The sequence below is a fragment of the Aythya marila genome, assembly GCF_965140915.1.
Source record: "Aythya marila genome assembly, contig: HAP1_HAP1_SCAFFOLD_154, whole genome shotgun sequence".
In the NCBI taxonomy this organism is placed as follows: Eukaryota; Metazoa; Chordata; class Aves; order Anseriformes; family Anatidae; genus Aythya; species Aythya marila.
In genome coordinates, this window is record NW_028137218.1 from 140500 (window position 1) to 161163 (window position 20664).

General features: G+C 55.7%; 2 protein-coding genes across 2 annotated transcripts; both read right to left on the reverse strand.

Annotated features, from left to right (window-relative positions):
• Positions 1-1089: 1089 nt before the first annotated feature.
• LOC309891028 (scavenger receptor cysteine-rich domain-containing protein SCART1-like) lies at positions 1090-6119 on the reverse strand (the record flags this gene model as incomplete). The annotated part of the gene is made up of 8 exons (XM_082785422.1): positions 1090-1268; positions 1932-2027; positions 2699-2839; positions 3507-3862; positions 4383-4740; positions 4866-5180; positions 5261-5587; positions 5696-6119. The coding sequence occupies 8 exons, from the start codon at positions 6117-6119 to the stop codon at positions 1090-1092; spliced, it is 2196 nt and encodes a 731-aa protein (XP_082641548.1).
• A 790-nt stretch (positions 6120-6909) lies between these two features.
• LOC309891029 (scavenger receptor cysteine-rich type 1 protein M130-like) lies at positions 6910-12408 on the reverse strand (the record flags this gene model as incomplete). The annotated part of the gene is made up of 6 exons (XM_082785423.1): positions 6910-7006; positions 8670-9021; positions 9147-9461; positions 9542-9868; positions 9977-10291; positions 12078-12408. The coding sequence occupies 6 exons, from the start codon at positions 12406-12408 to the stop codon at positions 6910-6912; spliced, it is 1737 nt and encodes a 578-aa protein (XP_082641549.1).
• Between the last annotated feature and the right edge of the window lie 8256 nt (positions 12409-20664).

The following is a 20664-nucleotide window of genomic DNA, read 5'->3' on the forward strand; positions in this document are numbered from 1 at the left end:
TCCCAGCCTGCAGCAGAGGAGCCTGCTGGGGAAGAGCTGGAAGGCTGTGGGGACCCACCAGCAGGAGCTGGTGCCAAGTCCTGCCCAAGGGTCCAAGACATCTCCCTGTTCATCTCTTTTACCTGATCTTTCCCTGCCTGTGGGTGCTGGGAAGACATCCTTGGGCTTCATGGGGGCCCAAGGCAGCAGAAGGTGGGCACTGCAAGGGAGTGTCTCATGGGACTTCCCAGAGATCCACTTTGCCTGGAAACTGCCTGTGGCTGGCAGGACGGAAATGTCTCTGTCAGTAGGAATAGTGTCCAGGGACCAGGGGCTCTGTCAGCCCCAAAGCCAGACCCCGATCCTGCTGGCTCTAAGATGTGTCCCTTCCCAGCCATTGTATCTTTGAGCTCCTCTCCACTCCATCAGCCTCAGGGAGATGTCCAGAAACATGGTCAGGGAAGACTGGATACGGGGCAAAGCCCCCAGAGGGTTTTAATATGAACAAATACCAACATGCAGCATAAAAACAGGGGAATACCAAGAAGGCAAATACCCATGTGCGTCTGCTGACTGCTGGAAAAGGGAGACCAGACAATTCCCTGGCACTCACGGCTCTCCCAGTGGCACTGAGCTTTCCTCCCTCCCGGCTGCACCCAGCTGCTCAGCAGGGCTGGGCTCTGCTGGCCTGGGGCTCTGGAACTCTTGTGCAGGGGGCTGCAGTGTCACATCCTGGGTGTCCTCATGGGGACATGCCAGAGACACCTCTTCAACATCGTCATAGCCCGTGCTCCCCAGGAAAGGTGACGAGGTGTGTCCATCAGCTCCAGGGACCCCAGCACTTCTCCGGGAGTGCAGGCTTCCCCCTGTAAGCATCAAGGCAGGCTGCTCTGGTTGGGCCTGTGGGGTGCCCCTTGGGGCTGTTTATCACCTTCCTCGTCCTCACCAGCCTGAGACACTCGGCCCATTCTCCCAGCCCCCACAAAATCTCCCAGGACAGGTTCTCCATGGGTGGTCAGGCTTTCAATATGCCATGGATTCTCCTAGGCCTGGGATTGGCACCTAGGAAGTGGCAGTGCTGCATTGCCCTCTCACCTGTGACTGCATGCCTCAGCCCATCTCCTTCCTCTGGTGTCCTGGGCACTTCCCAGTCCCCCTGCCCAGGGACAGGATCCTCCCCAGGGTCAGAAACCTCCCCAGCATCATCATAGCCATCTGCTGGGTAACCTCCGGGCAGGACAGGGACATCTGAAAGGAGAGGGAAGGTGGTGGCAATGAGAAGAGATGTCCTGCAGAGCAGAGGATGGGAGGGTGTGTGGGGACACAGGGCTGACATGCTGCTGGTGTCAGGGTCACAGCAGAGCCTTCATGCTTCCAGCTCTGATGATAACACTCGGTGGCACTGCTGTCCGTCTGGTCTGTCTGCAGGGAGGAGAAATGGAGCCCTTCCTCCCCTCACCACCTCTTATACCTGGGTCTGGCCCCAGACCATCCTCCTCCTCATGTGCCTGGGGTAGGGCTGCAGCTGGGTCAGGGACCCCTCTGAAAAGGAGCCTGCAGAGAGCTGCAGTGGGTGCTGTGGGATGGGCCCTGCTGCCCTGACTGGTGGTCAGCACTGCTGGGGATGGGCACCCACAGAGCTGGGGGTGCATGGGGAGGAGACCAGTTCCTTGGAAAGAGACTATTCTCAGAGGGACTCCAACAGCTGCCCTGGGAAAGCCCTTCACTTAGTCCTTGATTCAGGGCCAGGCAGAGAGGAGCTATCCCCTCTGGGATGGGCAGAGCCGGTGTGGAGGAAGCTCCTCTTTGGGGCTCAGCACCTGGATGCTCTCCCAAAATCCCCACAGCCCAGCGATTTTGGGGACCATGGGCAGGAGCTGCAGGACACAGCCCTGGTCTGGGGCAGGGAGAAAGGGCCCCGCAGATGTGCCTCCACAGGGACCTGCACCCACCTGAGAGACTGAACCTCGGCTGCTTCTCCCACGCCAGGCTGTAAGCGATCTCCTCGTACACGGCCTCAGCGAAGGGCTCCCCAGCTCTCCCGGAGCCTGGGGACAGAGGCAGGGCTGGTCTGGGAATGGGCAGAGAGGGACAGGACCCCACTGGGTTCCCTCAGCCCCATTCCCTAGGCCAGCACAGGGCTGTCCCCACAGCACAGCCCCACTGTGTTGTGTTGGCACTGCAACCACATCCCCAGGGAGGGCAGCATCCCCATGGAGATGGTCTGGGACAGAGTCAGCCTCGCACCATCCCTTTGGAGACAGCCCTTGTGCCCCTTTGGTCCCCAGGTCATATCCCAGTGCAGACCCTGCACCAATTTCCCCATTTCTCCTCCCCATGGAGCTGCTCCATCTCTGCCCCACACATCAATAGCACAGCCCGTGTCCTGTTGGGAGGTGGCTGACACCACGGTGATGGACTCCACTGCCCCATGCTCCTCCTGCCAGTGCTGCCCAGAGCACTGCCAGCAGTGCATCCTCCCCTTCTCACCCAGCCCAGCTCTCACATTTCTCTTCTCACCCCAGAACTGATGCCTCAGGGTCTGGGCTCTCTCCACCCCTTGATGTTGGTGCCCCATGGTCTGTCAGTCAGTGGGGCAGCACATGGGGCAGGAGGCAGCACACGGCTCTGTTTCTGTGCCCCAGAACACCAACACCCCCAGTACCCCCAGCCCTGCCAGGAGGCATCTCCCCCCCAGGACCACTGGGGAAGGACCCACCTCTGCGCCGAGCCCTGGCGCTTCGCACCTGCCCAGCCAGGAGGGCCAGGAGCAGGCAGAGGAGGGCCCCCAGGATGATGCAGATGACCACAGGCACCGAGATTCTGTCGCTGCTGGTGGTCGGACGGCCCCGTGAGGGATCTGCATGGACAGAAACATGGCAGGGGCAGCATCAGACAAGGGAGAGGCTGGGGGCAGGACATGCCACTCCTGACCACACAAGGCAGCAGGGATTGGGGGGGGAGATAGGGCTGGGTGATGGGGCAGCTCCCACCCTGCTGGGTCCATCACAGACTTCTCCCAGCTGCTTCGGCTTTCTGGGAGTCTCACAGCCCAGCAAGGAGCCCCTTCCCCTGGCTGTGGGTCACAGCGTGGACATGGACAGCCCCAGCCCTGGGGAAGGACAGCTTACCTGCTTGCAAGGGGGGTGTTGCTGTCCTGGGTGCAGCTGCAGGGGAGCAGAGGAGCTGGGCTGAGAGGCTGGGGCTGTGGCACCAGGCAGCCTCCCTGGCAGATGGCCGCAGCATGTGCCAACTGAATTGTCCCTCCTTTGGGGCTAGGCAGGGTGGCAAGGACAGGGCCCAGCACCACTGCTCTGGGCTGCTCACAGGACAGTGCAGGCAGCCCAGGGGATGTGCTGGCACATCCAGCCCCACAGCGGCTGCTCCCCACCCAACACCAGCCCCCCACTCTGCAGGAACACCCTTGCTCAGGCCAGCAGCGGGGCCATGCCAGGATCCAGCAGGGCAGACACTCAAGCCAGCTCCTTGCCAAGCCCCCAGCCATGTCTCCCAGCCCCACTGCTCACCTGAGCAATGCACAGCCGCATCTGCCTTATGCTGGCAGGCACCGCTGTCCCCTGGCTGGGCCCAGCAGTCCTGCAGAGGCAGCTCCGTCCCCCTGCACTCCATCAGCCACATGGGGCCTGTCCCCTCTCCAGCAGCAGCCTGGCCCAGGGCATAGACCGCGGGGCCACAGCCCAGCTGCCTGCATGCCACCTCGGCATCCCGCATGTCCCAGGCATTGTCACACAGCGTCCCCCAGGTGCCGCGGTGCCAGATCTCCACTCTGCCCGAGCAGCCGTCCTTGCCTCCCACAGCACGGATTTTCTCCCTGTCTGAGGAAGCAGCGACCTCCCATGGCACCGGGACAACTGGGACAGCCCTGCCAGGTGAGGGGGGCATGCGCAGGGGTAGCTCCCTACCTGTGCACCTCGTGGAGTTGGGGCATGCAGCTACCTGTGTCCTTTCTGTCCATGTCCCAAAGGAAAGAGAAGTTGGGCTGAAAAGGGCTGCTCTAGGGGTTGTGCAGAAGAGAGCAGGGCTGACCTCTGCTTGCATGTGCCCCTGCTGCCTAGGTCAGGGCAGCAGAAGAACCCCGTTCATTCATGGAACACACACGGATAGAATTGAGTGTGCATCCCCACATGGTCCCTGATTCACAGAGCAGCAGGAGGCTGTCCCTGGAGGGGAAACTCCTGCCCATGCCCACATAGCCTCCTCTGAGACCTCTCCTGGAGATGGCACTGCCTCTCCCAGAGGCAGATGGCAGCCCAGCTGTTGAGAGCGGCTGGTATGCATATGTGGCTCCAAGAGCTGAAGTCACCTTTGTGCCACTCGCAGCAACAGGGTCTAATGCAGGAAGTCAAAGCCCCTCTGGGTTCCTTCTCTGCATTTCACCATACCCATTGGGGAACAGGATCTGGTGCCTTGATGGCTCAGATTTACCATTGCAGGTGATATTGGCCTCTTCTCGGAGGTCAGTACACGACTGCGGATGCCAGGGAGCAGAGGGACACTGCCAGAAGGAGCTGTTGCTCTTCCCACACTCCACGTGATCCAGCCATGCGGTGCCAGACAGCTTGGCATAGTTAGAATCTGTTTCCAATTCCCCTTCATTCCCGCAGCCCAGCTCCTTGCACACCAGTGACACCATCTCGGTGGTCATGGAGTTGGAGCAAACGCTGCCCCACGTCCCGTTGTAGAAAACCTGCAGGCGCCCGGAGCAGCCGTCGCTGTTCTCCAGCCTCAGGGCCGTGAACTCTGGAAGGAGGAGAGGCCCCAGGGATATCCTTGGATGTCAGTCACTGATGGCCTTGGCCCTACCTGGCTCTACCCTCGCCCCAGCCTCACTGGCCCCAGCTCTCAGCCCCACTCCCAGCACAGACCTGAACAGATGACTCCCACGTCCTCCTTGTGCCTGCAGTCGTGCTGCCCCCAGGCATCGGCAGGGCAGTCCCAGAGAGCAGCTTCGGCCCCGGAGCAGTTGACGCCATCCAGCCAGATCTGCCCGGAGCCCTCCCCAAACCGAGCAGAGCCGGCTGCCTCCAGGGCCCCTCCGCAGCCCAGCTGGCGGCAAACGACGGCGGCGTCGGCCAGGTCCCAGGCGTCGTCGCAGACGGTGCCCCAGCGCCCCTGGTAGTAGATCTCCACTCTCCCGGCACAGCGCCCAGCCCCGTCCGCCAGCCGGACCCGCCGGCTCCCTGCAGCGGCAAGGACCCCGGCCGTCAGGGGCTGGCTGCCCTCCCAGCCTCATACCTGGAGGACGTGCAGCACCACTCACCCCGGCACACGACCCCAACGTCCTCCATGATCCCTGCTGCCGGTGTGCTCTCGGGCAGGGAGGTGTTGCAGAGGCTCAGGTCAGCCTCGTGCCCTGCACACCGCACCCCACGCAGCCCCACAGGGCCTCGTCCTCGCTCAGCCCTCACGGGGGTGTAGGCTGCCTCTGCCTCTCCGCACTGCAGCTGCCGGCACACCACGCTGGCCTCCTGCATGTCCCACTGCTCATCCAGGACTCTGCCCCACGTCCCGTGCTGGAAGACCTCCACGCGCCCGTCGCACCGGCTCTCTCCACCCACCAACCGTACAGACATGTTGCGAGCCGGGCCTGATGAGAGCAGAAATTCAGCCTGGTGCTGCAATGGGGTCCAAAACTTTGTGTGGCCGTGTCACACACCAGGGGCAAATGGACTTTGCAGCACTGCCCAGCACTCACCTGAGCAAATGATAGCAGCAGCGTTCTCCTGGGAGCACGGCGAGGCCCCCAGGGCAGTCACCAGGCACTGCCCCAGGTGGGCTTCAGTCCCGTCACAGTGGAACGAGTCTCTCCAGACGGGGCCAGTTCCTCTCCCAAAATGCCCTCCTCCAGGAATGGACTCAGCAAAGCCACAGCCGAGGTGCCGACAGAGAACGTGGGCTTCCGAGAGGTCCCAGCGGGAGGCACAGAGGGTCCCCCACGTCCCCAGCACCTCCACCTCCACCCTGCCCTCACACGCTGTGCTGCCGTTCACCAGCCTGAACCCTGTGTACTCTGGGGACAAAGGAGGGTGAGAGAGGCCACATTTGTGCTCTTGGTCCCACAGGATCTGCAGGAGAGGCCAAAGGGACAGCGTGCTTTTCTCCTCCTGCAGCACTCTCATTTTAGGGCTGCAGACCACCACCTCACCCCACCTGTCCCCCACCCAGCACAGCCCAGTGCCCACCCTGCTCTCCTTCCCCCACCACAGCCCCAGTGGCCATCATCCCACCGCAAGTCCTTACGTGTGCACGTGACATGAGTGCCATTGCTGTGGGTACAGGCCTTGTCCTTGGGGGCCCCCCAGGGGCAGTAAAGGATGGTGGATTCATTCCCCACACATTGCAGCTCTCTGTCCCAGACAGGACTGGCCCCTTCTCCCAGCTGAGCTGCCCCATGGACAGACAGGGCTGTGCCACACTGCAGCTCCCTGCACACCACCTCGGCAGCTTTGGCACCAAAGTGGGAGTGACAGACAGCTTTCCACTGGTCCCTGTCGTAGACCTCCACACTTCCTGAGCAGGGGCTGTCCCCTCCGACCAGCCGCACAAATCCTGGAGCAACCAAGGAGACCTGTGAGTTCCCAGAGCCCTCTGGCACTTCCGTGCCCACCTCCCACCTCATCCCTGAGGTGGCCGCATGCAGAGCCCCACGGCCAGCCCAGCAGCTCTTTGTGGGTGCTGACGGCACAAAGAGTTCAGTGCCCCCCTGCTGATCCTCAGAAACCTGCCCAGACTCATGGGCTGCCCTCTCTCCCAGCCCCAACAACAGGCACTGCTCAGAAAAACTGCTGTTGCTTGGAGTCCCTGGGCTGCCTGGTCCCAGACCCATCAATGAAGCACCTATAGCTCGTGGGCCCAGGGAAATGGGTCTAGGCACTGGGTGCTGCTGCAGCTGGCTCTGCCCTGCTGGGCTCAGGCCACGCTGAGGAACCCCTTGGAGCTGCCAGAAAGCCCCCTGTTCCCAGGGGCTGCTGGGGCTCTTGGGGTGCTGTTGTTACATGGGGCACATCTGGGGAGCAGATAAAGGGGGGTCCTCAGGTAGGGACAAAGTGTGGTGCTGGGCATGGACGACCCCAGCCACCACCACACATGGAGCAAAAGAGCAGGCAGAGAACAGCCCTGGGCTGACACGAGCTCCCAGTATGAGGGCAGGCACCGAGGAGAGCCAGGAGGTGCTGGCACAGCCCCTGCAGCACAGGGCAGGTAGGAGAGGCTGGGCAGCAGGTCAGCATGGCCTGGAGGGGCCATGTCCCTGGGGGCTGGCTCTCATGGGGTGACCCCGGGATAGGAACAGGGTGCTGCTTGCCACCCTGCTCCTCTGCCCAAGCCCAGTGCTCCTGTCCTCTGAGCAGCCCCTCTGCTTGGCCGAGGTTCTCTTGTCTGCTGGGGTTACAACCCAAAAGTCCTGGGCCATTGCACGCCCTTCCCTGAGGCTGCTGGTGGCTGGAGGAGCTGCTCTAGATTCCCCTGGCATAGGGACCAGCCTGCCAGACAGGGCCTGGGTGAATGGAGGAGAAAAATGGGAACCAGGCAGCACAATGTGTAAGGGTGAGGGGTTTCCTCTCCCAGCTCCGGGCACCTCCCCAGGCTTGGCTGCTCCAGCTTCAAGTCCAGGTTGGGTGTGCTCCCACTGGCATTTCCCCAGGGACAAGGGACACCAGGAGTGACAGACCCAGCTCAGAGTGCAACTTGACACACAGAGCCATGTTCTGGTGTCCACTTGTTGCTTCCTGAGCTCACAGCCAGGTCCCTTAGAAGTGTCCTCATCCCAGAGGTAGGGAACAAGTTCAGTCCTTACCTGAGCATGTCACTCCAGCATCCTCCGTGTTATCGCAGTCTGTTTGACCCCATCCGTTGTGTGTGCAGTCAGACAGGGCAGACTCAGTCCCATTACAGTGAACGTCATCCATCCAAATGGAACCAGATCCTTTCCCAAAGTGTGCTAATTGAAGAGCTTCAAGAGGAACCCCACAGCCCAGCTGCCTACAAACCACTGCAGCATCGAAGATGTCCCAGCGGTCATCACACACGGTCCCCCACTGGCCATGATGTTTCACCTCCACTCTCCCAGCACAGCGCCTGTCACCATCCGCCAGCCTCACCTCTGCAGCCCCTTCAAACACCAACATGAGAAGGGTGAGGAGAGCTGCGAGCCGCACAATGTGGGCCTGCGAGTGCTTCCTGCCCAGGCAGAGTCACCGTCCCCAGGGTGGGAGCCCTGTTCCCAGAGACTGTCACTGAGGTGTTGGGGGGGTCCTTCCTCTACCCATGTGCTACACTGATCTGGGGGTGCCCAACTCCAGGCCTCCTGGGCCATTTGCTGCCCCAGAGTCCTCATAACAAACTTTTCCCACCCCAGTAGCCCCCTCCCCCTGCCCATGCCCACCCACACACCACCCCCAGTCCTGCACAGGGCTCCCACTCCTCCCCTGACCAGAACCCTCTGCAAAGCCCCATGACTCTAGCCCCATACTTCTTCCTATCCATCACGTTCCCCAGGCACCTCTCAAAGGCAACAAAACCCAGGAGCTGATGGCAGCCCAGCCATTGACTGTTGCTGTTGGACGTGGGTGACTCCAAGAGCTGAAGTCACCGTTGTGCCACCAGCAGCAACAGGGTCTAAAGCAGGAAGTCAAAGCCCCTCTGGGTTCCTTCTCTGCATTTCACCATACCCATTGGGGAAGTGGACCTGGTGCCTTGATGGCTCAGATTTACCATTGCAGGTGATGTGGATCTCTTCTTGGAGGTCATCACATGACTGCGGATTCCAGGGAGCAGAGGGACACTGCCAGAAGGAGCTGTTGCTCTTCCCACACTCCACGTGATCCAGCCACGCAGTGCCAGACAGCTTGGCATAGTTTATTTCCCAGTCCCCTTCATTCCCACAGCCCAGCTCCTTGCACACCAGTGACACCATCTCGGTGGTCATGGAGTTGGAGCAAACGCTGCCCCACGTCCCGTTGTAGAAAACCTGCAGGCGCCCGGAGCAGCCGTTGCTGTTCTCCAGCCTCAGGGCCATGAACTCTGGAAGGAGGAAAGGCCCCAGGGACGTCCTTGGATGTCAGCCACTGATGGCCTTGGCTCTAACTGGCTCTACCCTCACCCCAGATTCCAACGCCCCAGCTCCCCTCCCCACTCCCAGCACAGACCTGAACAGATGACTCCCACGTCCTCCTTGTGCCTGCAGTCGTGCTGCCCCCAGGCATCGGCAGGGCAGTCCCAGAGAGCAGCTTCGGCCCCGGAGCAGTTGACGCCATCCAGCCAGATCTGCCCGGAGCCCTCCCCAAACCGAGCAGAGCCGGCTGCCTCCAGGGCCCCTCCGCAGCCCAGCTGGCGGCAAACGACGGCGGCGTCGGCCAGGTCCCAGGCGTTGTCGCAGACGGTGCCCCAGCGCCCCTGGTAGTAGATCTCCACTCTCCCGGCACAGCTCCCAGCCCCGTCCACCAGCCGCACCCGCCGGCTCCCTGCAGCGGCAAGGACCCCGGCCGTCAGGGGCTGGCTGCCCTCCCAGCCTCATACCTGGAGGACGTGCAGCACCACTCACCCCGGCACACGGCCCCAACGTCCTCTGTGATCCTGGTTGTTGTCATGCTCTCGGGCAGGGAGGTGTTGCAGAGGCTCAGGTCAGCCTCGTGCCCTGCACACCGCACCCCACGCAGCCCCACAGGGCCTCGTCCTCGCTCAGCCCTCACGGGGGTGTAGGCTGCCTCTGCCTCTCCGCACTGCAGCTGCCGGCACACCACGCTGGCCTCCTGCATGTCCCACTGCTCATCCAGGACTCTGCCCCACGTCCCGTGCTGGAAGACCTCCACGCGCCCGTCGCACCGGCTCTCTCCACCCACCAACCGTACAGACATGTTGCGAGCCGGGCCTGATGAGAGCAGAAATTCAGCCTGGTGCTGCAATGGGGTCCAAAACTTTGTGTGGCCGTGTCACACACCAGGGGCAAATGGACTTTGCAGCACTGCCCAGCACTCACCTGAGCAAATGATAGCAGCAGCGTTCTCCTGGGAGCACGGCGAGGCCCCCAGGGCAGTCACCAGGCACTGCCCCAGGTGGGCTTCAGTCCCGTCACAGTGGAACGAGTCTCTCCAGACGGGGCCAGTTCCTCTCCCAAAATGCCCTCCTCCAGGAATGGACTCAGCAAAGCCACAGCCGAGGTGCCGACAGAGAACGTGGGCTTCCGAGAGGTCCCAGCGGGAGGCACAGAGGGTCCCCCACGTCCCCAGCACCTCCACCTCCACCCTGCCCTCACACGCTGTGCTGCCGTTCACCAGCCTGAACCCTGTGTACTCTGGGGACAAAGGAGGGTGAGAGAGGCCACATTTGTGCTCTTGGTCCCACAGGATCTGCAGGAGAGGCCAAAGGGACAGCGTGCTTTTCTCCTCCTGCAGCACTCTCATTTTAGGGCTGCAGACCACCACCTCACCCCACCTGTCCCCCACCCAGCACAGCCCAGTGCCCACCCTGCTCTCCTTCCCCCACCACAGCCCCAGTGGCCATCATCCCACCGCAAGTCCTTACGTGTGCACGTGACATGAGTGCCATTGCTGTGGGTACAGGCCTTGTCCTTGGGGGCCCCCCAGGGGCAGTAAAGGATGGTGGATTCATTCCCCACACATTGCAGCTCTCTGTCCCAGACAGGACTGGCCCCTTCTCCCAGCTGAGCTGCCCCATGGACAGACAGGGCTGTGCCACACTGCAGCTCCCTGCACACCACCTCGGCAGCTTTGGCACCAAAGTGGGAGTGACAGACAGCTTTCCACTGGTCCCTGTCGTAGACCTCCACACTTCCTGAGCAGGGGCTGTCCCCTCCGACCAGCCGCACAAATCCTGGAGCAACCAAGGAGACCTGTGAGTTCCCAGAGCCCTCTGGCACTTCCGTGCCCACCTCCCACCTCATCCCTGAGGTGGCCGCATGCAGAGCCCCACGGCCAGCCCAGCAGCTCTTTGTGGGTGCTGACGGCACAAAGAGTTCAGTGCCCCCCTGCTGATCCTCAGAAACCTGCCCAGACTCATGGGCTGCCCTCTCTCCCAGCCCCAACAACAGGCACTGCTCAGAAAAACTGCTGTTGCTTGGAGTCCCTGGGCTGCCTGGTCCCAGACCCATCAATGAAGCACCTATAGCTCGTGGGCCCAGGGAAATGGGTCTAGGCACTGGGTGCTGCTGCAGCTGGCTCTGCCCTGCTGGGCTCAGGCCACGCTGAGGAACCCCTTGGAGCTGCCAGAAAGCCCCCTGTTCCCAGGGGCTGCTGGGGCTCTTGGGGTGCTGTTGTTACATGGGGCACATCTGGGGAGCAGATAAAGGGGGGTCCTCAGGTAGGGACAAAGTGTGGTGCTGGGCATGGACGACCCCAGCCACCACCACACATGGAGCAAAAGAGCAGGCAGAGAACAGCCCTGGGCTGACATGAGCTCCCAGTATGAGGGCAGGCACCGAGGAGAGCCAGGAGGTGCTGGCACAGCCCCTGCGGCACAGGGCAGGTAGGAGAGGCTGGGCAGCAGGTCAGCATGGCCTGGAGGGGCCATGTCCCTGGGGGCTGGCTCTCATGGGGTGACCCCGGGATAGGAACAGGGTGCTGCTTGCCACCCTGCTCCTCTGCCCAAGCCCAGTGCTCCTGTCCTCTGAGCAGCCCCTCTGCTTTGGCCGAGGTTCTCTTGTCTGCTGGGGTTACAACCCAAAAGTCCTGGGCCATTGCACGCCCTTCCCTGAGGCTGCTGGTGGCTGGGGGAGCTGCTCTAGATTCCCCTGGCATAGGGACCAGCCTGCCAGACAGGGCCTGGGTGAATGGAGGAGAAAAATGGGAACCAGGCAGCACAATGTGTAAGGGTGAGGGGTTTCCTCTCCCAGCTCCGGGCACCTCCCCAGGCTTGGCTGCTCCAGCTTCAAGTCCAGGTTGGGTGTGCTCCCACTGGCATTTCCCCAGGGACAAGGGACACCAGGAGTGACAGACCCAGCTCAGAATGCAACTTGACACACAGAGCCATGTTCTGGTGTCCACTTGTTGCTTCCTGAGCTCACAGCCAGGTCCCTTAGAAGCGTCCTCATCCCAGAGGTAGGGAACAAGTTCAGTCCTTACCTGAGCATGTCACTCCAGCATCCTCCGTGTTATCGCAGTTTGTTTGACCCCATCCATTGTGTGTGCAGTCAGACAGGGCAGACTCAGTGCCACGACATTCAACGTCATCCATCCAAATGGAACCAGATCCTTTCCCAAAGTGTGCTTTGTGAAGAGCTTCAAGAGCAACCCCACAGCCCAGCTGCCTACAAACCACTGCAGCATCGAAGATGTCCCAGCGGTCATCACACACGGTCCCCCACTGGCCATGATGTTTCACCTCCACTCTCCCAGCACAGCGCCTGTCACCATCCGCCAGCCTCACCTCTGCAGCCCCTTCAAACACCAACATGAGAAGGGTGAGGAGAGCTTCGAGCCCCACAACTTCGGTTTGTAACTGCCCCCTGCCCAGGCAGAGTCACCATCCCCAGGGTGGGAGCCCTGTCCCTACAGGCTATCCCATGTGGTGTTGGGGATCCCTCCTCTCTTTAGGGGCAGAGCTGGGCTGATAGTGCAGAGCTCTATTCCTTTTGTGAGATTCACTGCCCCACAGTCCTCAGCACCTCCTCCAATCCCAGTGGCTCCCTACCCCTGCTCCTGCCCATGCCCACCCACACACCACCCCCAGTCCTGCACAGGGCTCCCACTCCTTCCCAGCTCAGCACCCTCTGAAAGGCTACATGGCCATATACCCATACTTCTATCTGTCCATCAGCTGCCCCAGGAACTTCCAAAACACACCAAAACCTCTGGGGCTTCCTCTCTGTTCAGGGGGGACCGAGTCAAACACAAGGTTCCTCCCCAGCCTGCATTCCTCCTCATCCCTGCTTTCAGCCCATCCTCTGAACTTGGCCAGGGCACCAGTAGGACACCTCTCTGTCACCTCTGGATGCACACGCCCCAGTCTGCTTCTCTCTATGGGGTACAACCTGTGCTCTTGGGGTCAGGGTGTCCTCAGATCCCAGGGGCAGGGAGTGGCACACAACCCCGCTGGGGCACCCCAGACAATAGATGTGCCCTGGAGATCACTAAGGGCCACTGCCACCACCTGGGCCCCCTCCAGCTCCAGAGCTAAAGTCCTGGGGAACAAGGGGTCTCAAAAGGGTACCTTAAGGACAAGGAGTCTGGCAATGCAGACAGGCATGGGCAGCCATAATCATGGGAGCTGTGCAAATGGTTTACCCTCTCCCACCCAGAGAGGAATAGATTAAAGCACAGGGCTGAGAGACAGAGAACCTTCTGCCTCTCATTTCAGTGGTACCTGAAAACAACCCCACTCCCAGAGGGATCCCAATGACCCCACTGCTGCCTGTTGGCCACAAGTTGTTGAAAAAAGCAGCTGGCACTTACCTCTGCAAGGCTGCACCCAGAGGAACAGCCACAGCACCCAAGGGGACAGGAGTCCCTCTGTCCCCATCCTGAGGCTCCTGTCCTGACAGCACGGTCCTCCTGCTGGAGTTTCTGAGGACCCACAGTGAAACGGCGATGATGGGAGGGCAATATATCTGTGCAGATGCTGTCCCAGCTGCAGGAGGAGCCAATCAAAGCAGTAAGCACCTTTTTAGAAGTTATCGGCACTTATCTCCCCTCCGACGCAGCCCAGCTCTCCAATTAACTTCTCCAGTGCTCTTCATGACCATATATGAGGGACGGCTCTGCTGCGGCTCTCACGTCACTGCGGTGGGAGATCATCGTGGGGTAGGGCTGGGTGTGGGGGCAGATGGCTCTGACACCCCTTGCAGCCTGCTGTGGGAGCACGGAGCATCTCCTAAGCTGTAGCATCCAAGAGCCCAAGGTGTGATTGTCCGGCCGTCTCTGCGCCATGGGATCCACGGGGCTGGTCCTGCAGCAGGGCTGTGTCAGGCTGTGAAGGGACCAGCCCCTGCCCCTGCTACAGCCCCCTCTGTGCTGGCAGCAGCAGCTGGGAAAGGCCCTTGGGCAGGGCCAGAGCCCCATTATGGGGGTGCTGCCTGCCCCGTCCCTCCCCAGGGAGCCTCCTGTGGGGTCCCGGCAGCAGCCAGAGCTGGTCCAGGGCCTGCCCTGGCAGCAGAGCTGCAGCCCAGAGCCTCAGGCGTCTCCCTGGCTCTCAGCGTGTCACCCAGGGGCCGTTATTCCCCGTGGCGGGTCGGGAGCTGGAGCCTGCCTGCCACTGCAGGTGCACAAACCGCAGCCCACGTGACATGGCGCCCGGGCAGGAAGACGGTGGTTTCCTCCTGGCCCCATGCCCAGGCATGGCCCTGCGGTGCCTCCCAGCTTCCTCACAGCTCCAAGCCTGGCAGAGTCCAAGAAGTGTTGGGACAATACTCTCAGACATACAGTTTTATATATATGTATAAATAATTTTAAATAAATAAATATATATTATAAATACATATAAAAATATATATTTCATTTATATATTATATTGTATCATATCATATTAAATCATATCATATTGAATTATAATACATTATATTTATTGTTATGTTGTGCTATGTTATTATATATTATATATTTTATGATATATGATATATATTTATTACATATTATACATTATACATTATACTACATATATTATATTATATTATATTATATTATATTATATTATATTATATTATATTATATTATATTATATATTTTTATTTTTATTTTATTTAAATAATATATGTTATATTGCATTAAATATTATGAGTTTTTATACTTACACATATAATGTTTAACGTATGTATATTTATAAATATATACATTCATTATATATTAATATTTTTGATATAAATATTTTATATTTTTTTAGATACATATAATTTATTTTTATTCTGAAGCCTGAATTTGGACTCACTGATCTTCAATTATTTCCAGAGCAGGATATTTCAAAATTCGATTCAACCCAGCTCCAGGTGATGCCATAGCATCTTCACCTGCCATGGGCCTGTTCCTGGCCTGTATTCAGACAGCAATGACCTCACAAACACCTACACAAATTCTTGGTCTGCCAGCTCCTCAGGCACCAGTGGCCTCACAGGTACAATGCATGGGCCTTGCCCTGACCTATCAGCTACTTGATCACCAATGACCTCCCCACAGACCCACACAAGCCATGTGCTTATTCCTGGCCTCCTGGCTTCTCAAGCACCAGGGTCCTCCCAGCATCTAGCACAGGCCATGTTTGCTCTTGGCCTGTCAGCTACTCAGGCACCACTGGCATCGCAGGAACATTCAACTTGCCATGGGCCTGCTCGTGGCCTATCAGATCTTCAGCTGACAGTGACCTCATAAGCACAGATGATCTATTGGAAGATGTCAGAGTCCCTGCACATGACAGGGGGTGGGTGCTCATGCTCAGCTGGCTGTTGACCAACATCCCCAGGTGCTTTTCTTCTGGACAGCTTTCCAGCCACTCTTCCCCAAGCCTGTGCTACTGCATGGGGTTGTTATGACCCAAGTGCAGAAGCATTGTTGAATGTCATGTGATTGGACTCAGTCCATCAATCTAGCCTTTCCAGATGCCTCTGAAAAGCTTTCCTTCCTCACGAAGATCAACTGTCCCAACTAACTTGTTATCATCTGCAAATGTACTAAGGGTGTACTTGATCCTCTCAGTCAGATCATCCATCAAAATAGTAAACAAAGCTGGACCCAGTACAGAGGCCTGGGGAATGCCACCCACGACCATCCACCAACTGGATTGATCTCTCTTCACTCAGATTCTTTGAGCATGGCCATCCAGACAGTTCTTCAGCCAGCAAACTGTACACCTGTCCAAGCCATGAGCAGACGGATGGGTTGTCATTCTGCAGGGCTGCTGCTACTGAGTCCACACTGAGAAGATGTAGCTCCTTCTATTAGGCTTTTTGTGATGCCCTGTGCTCAGTCCTTTCAAACCAACTAAGCATGAATTCGGTGCTTGTTATGAGCTGGTTCTCAGCTCATGTTCCAGTTACTTGCTAGCATGTATCATTGTTGTTGAGTTTGTACAGCACTGGCATTCTTGCATTCCCTTTTGTCTCTGTTTGCTTGAGTCTGCATTGTCAATGGTAATTCAGGAATACTGGAGGGGTGGCTGCGGGGAAGCATGAGGTTGCATCTGTCATGGTGGGACCTCAGTCAGCATTCACAGTGCAGTGACTCAAGCTGTGACACAGACAGGAATTCTATCCTTTGAGGGAATCCCAAAGGTAATTCCTTCTTTAAGGGTGATGCCATCCTGAGTCGTGTCCTTGCCTGTGCAGCATCTGTCAAATGGCTGATATAAGTTTCTCCTCAGAAGAAAGTCCCTAACGTGAGGGGCTGTCTAGAGCTGGGCTCCTCTCCACAGTTCTGACACAGAGTCTTCTCTTGCAGGGGCTCTCCAAGGGCCGCAGCCTCCTTCAGGCCACATCTACCTGCTCCCACATGGGGTCCTCCATCAGCTGCAGTGTGGAGATCTGCTCCAACATGGTGCACCACAGGGGAACATCTTCTCCAGCACCTGGAGCACCACCTCACCCTCTTTCTTCACTGACCTTTGTGTCTGCAGGGTTGTTTTCTCTCACAGTTTCTCAGTCTTCTCTCCCAGCTATTCCCTCATGTCATTTTCAACCCCTTTCTTTAAAAAGCTCTCACAGATGTACAAACAGCATTACTCATTGGCTGAGTTTGGCCAGCTGCATGTCCCTTTTGGAGCCAGCTGGAAGTGGCTCTTCTCTAAGAAGGGGCAGCTTCTGGACTCTCCTCACAGACACCAGCCCTGCAGCTGCCCCCTGCTACAAAACCCTTTCCATGGAAGTCCAATACAACCTCCCACCCACAAAGTAAAATCAGAGCCCAGACAAGCAGCAACAGACCCATGAGCTGGCAATGGCAAGGCACATAAAGGCCTTCTAGCAGAGACAAACCCTGGGAGAACTGCTCTGAGTTTTTTTGGCTCTGCCCTCCATGGATGAGATAAAACAAGGAGGGTTTTGGCAGGGGTTGAGCTATTCCTCACTTGTGCTTAGGTGGGAGGTTAGAAACCAGCCCAGGTGTTTGTACAAAACCCAAACACACCCATACACATCCCAGAGCAACAGGGACTGCACTACCACAGGCCACCTCTGCACACCTGTGCATTTCCCTACAGGACACATTGGGTGACACACACCTTGGACGTTCCAGAACCAAGGGGCCTCTGCAGAGATACTGTAGCTTGGCTCAGGGCATGTGCTAACCCTGCTCTGGGCTGGAAAGATTCCCAAAGTGCTCAGTGCAGTATTTCCAGCCTGTAGAATTCAAGTAATAGTCAAACAAGCTTTGAGAATGTGCTCTGACACCCACCTATAATTTTCCTGTATGATAGAGTCCATGCAACTCTTTTGTATGTTTGGTGCAGTATTCATAGCAATAACTGCTGGTGGTAAAATATAGTAGGTGGAGATCAAGTAACATGTGTGCATTGTAACATTATAGGTTCCAGAATTTTGACATATGACTCAAATAAATACAATAAACACAATATTTATTTAATATAATGCACCTGAATGCTATTTCCATTAATGAATGATAATGTGCTATAGAGCTTTCTAATAGTCTAAAATAAAAACATTATTCAAGACACATAGGTTGAAGCATTCTGGAAGTCCTTAGACACAGTGGAGTACCATTTGTCAATAAAGAAGTCTTTTCATAAACATCAACAACAGGATTTCAAAAGAAGTGGGTATTGATCACTGAAAAATGGGACAGATACAAAATCCGAATCAACTTTTAAGCACATAATCAAATCTTGCTAATGCTAGCAGGGCAACGTAACTCACCCAGGTAAATATTCAGGCAACTATAAAAATAAAAACAGAGAAGGCAGGAAGAAAGACGTAGAGAAGTCATAAAGATTGCACAAGATTCCATGGCATTAAAAACATTTTTTTTTCCGTATTTTTAATTTCTATATTAATATTTACCATGAGAAAAAAAAATAAATGTTTGAGTCATATGACCCAAACAGTTCATTCCAGAAATATCTTCAGCAACTGTGATTTGATCAAATTTGAACTAACTAATGGAAGTGTTGAAAGCCCCATCCTTAACACTAGATAAACTTGCTGATGAATTCCAAGTGCTCGATCCAAACACTAATTTTGTTGGAGAACAGTTCCAACCTTAGAACCGGTTTTCTACCTCCATTCTTGTAAAAAGATGCATTGAAACTTTCCAAACACTTCAGCTATAGGTATATAGAGGTATACCAACCTAGTATGTTTCAGCCTAAATTACTGATATTTTAAGATACTAAAACAAGGTTCTTATGGTATGGTGATAACCATATATGTAATTGTGACCATATGTGTCTATTCTACTGGGAGAAATAAACTGTAAAAGTTTACCGCTATCTTTGCCACAGCTGTAATAATAAATGGTAGAAATCATCACCTAAGCATCACAAAGTTCTCTTGATAAAGTGCTCTTGCCATACCGATAGAATTTGCTGCCCATGTTTAAAATGAACATATTATGAAATGGTTCCAATTAGATCAAGTAGTTTCATGTCTTTTTTAGGCACCGCTTACAGCAAATACTGCCATTTCTTATGATAAAGCTGCCAGTGCTGCTTAACAAGCTCATTTTTAACCAAATCCAAAGATGTTATTTAAGTTTTATTTTATCCCCAGTCAAGTAGAACATTCTCCAACCCTGACTCTCAAGGTAGCTTTCAATTTGCATATTTGCCTCAGGGCTTGAAGTGCAATTTAGCCAGAGGCAAAGAGCTGGCACAAGGCTATGTAACACATAAGGCCTATGTTGAATTAAAAAACTGCGATAGCCTCCTCCAGTTTTAGTTCATAGAAGTAATTCCACCTTTACCAAGGACGTGCCACCTGCATAGCCATTGGCCTCCTTCTGCCTCCTGAGACCCAGAGAGACAGCTGACCTCAGCAGAACATCCTCACCCATCTCCTCTTTAAGTCCTGTGACCTGACCACATCCATGTCACCTCACCTGCATCCTCCAAGACCAAGTGATTACTGCAGGACCTTTCATGCCCTGCTCAGCTTCATGAGGCCAAACTGCTTCAGTTAGGTGACTAGACCACAGGAATGCAGAATTTGGGAATTAGGTGTTCAGGTTATGTTGAGGGATTTTTGAAACAGCAAGAATCCCATGGCTCGCTGTAGCTGAGCAAACCAAGCTACCAGGGCAACTATGAGAAGTTCCCATGACAGTATTCCCACATCGCCCAATTGAGGAATTCAGGAAAATATTGTTACCAGTAGCTGGCCTCAAGGACAAGGTCTATGTGACTGCTAATCACAAGGGGGTTGTTTTCTTGCAAGTGGGGTTGTTTTCTTGTAGTGTTTGTCTGAGTGCTTTTGACCAATAATCTTGTGTGAAACACTGTCCGCCCCTGTTAAGTTCACTATAAAAGTTAGGCTATTCGGGCAATAAAATGGGGCATGATCTGACTCTACTGGTGTCTGTCGTGCTTTTGGCCGTGCTTCCTGCAACAAGGTTAGGGTTTAGGGATTGGATTTTGCCTTCCAGGGTTAGTGTTTGGGCAGAGTATTAGAGGGAGGCCTGTGTTTACTGTGTTGGCTTCTAGTCTGTGTCTAGTGTGGAGACGATGTTATCTGTTGGGATTTTCTTCAGGGCTCTGTTGAGGAATCATGTTAAGGCTGGAATTCAATGATAGGGATGAAAGGCTGAGGAATAGGGTGAGAATTGAGCTAAGAGTGTACGGTAAGGCCTTATGGATTTGGGACTTGGATAACCCACGCCAGGTGAGATTTGGGGTTAGGAGTAAGAGTAATGGATTCCTTGCAGAGAGAGGGATAGCATTTAGATGTAGGGGTAGGGCTTACAGTTACTGCTTAGAAATATTGCGAGGGCTTGACATGGATGTTTTCCTAGTAAGTGTTGCAGCAGCACAGCCTTGCCTGAACCCCTCTCACCTCTTCCAGATCTTTCCTTTCTGTTAGCCAAGTCCCTCTTCTCTCCCCCAAATTTCCCACCTTTATTCACCCAGATTTCCCCTGGCCTCCCCAAATGTGTCACCCTGTTGGGGGCAGCTTCCTGAAAGCCTTTGTGACCTCAGAGGCTCTGCCTCCCTGCTGTTGTCCAGACAGGTGCTGGGACAGAAGTGACCTCACAGCCAGCATCCAAAGGGTCACAAGGAGCTGTTGTGCTCAGGAAGCCTCTTTCTAGCCCCCCCAAGAGCAGCAGATGCATGCCCTTCACAGTCCCTCGGGTACTCTGCCTGCCAACCACCTCATGCTTCAGAAGGTCTTCTACATGTCCAGACTCACGTTTCCTCATGCAGCCTTTAGCAACTCCATTGCATCCTAAAGGAAATGGCCACCATGTGTGGAAAAGTGATTCAAGAACTTTATATATACTTTGGGAAAACATATATTTTAGGCAAATTCTGCAGAGAAGGGGTTGATGTGACAGTTATGATGACTAGGATTGCTTTATTCAGATGGTATTCTAGGGGACCGTACCTCCAATGGGAAGTGAACTTTAGACTCTCTGTCCCACTGGAATTTATGGCACCCTTAGGGAACAGCTTATGGCACTTGGGCTCATTCAGGTTCATCTCACCACACCCACACCGGGTGCAGTCTCATATGGACAAGGGAAATATGGACTCCTGATGTAGTCATTTAGTGTCCATATCCAA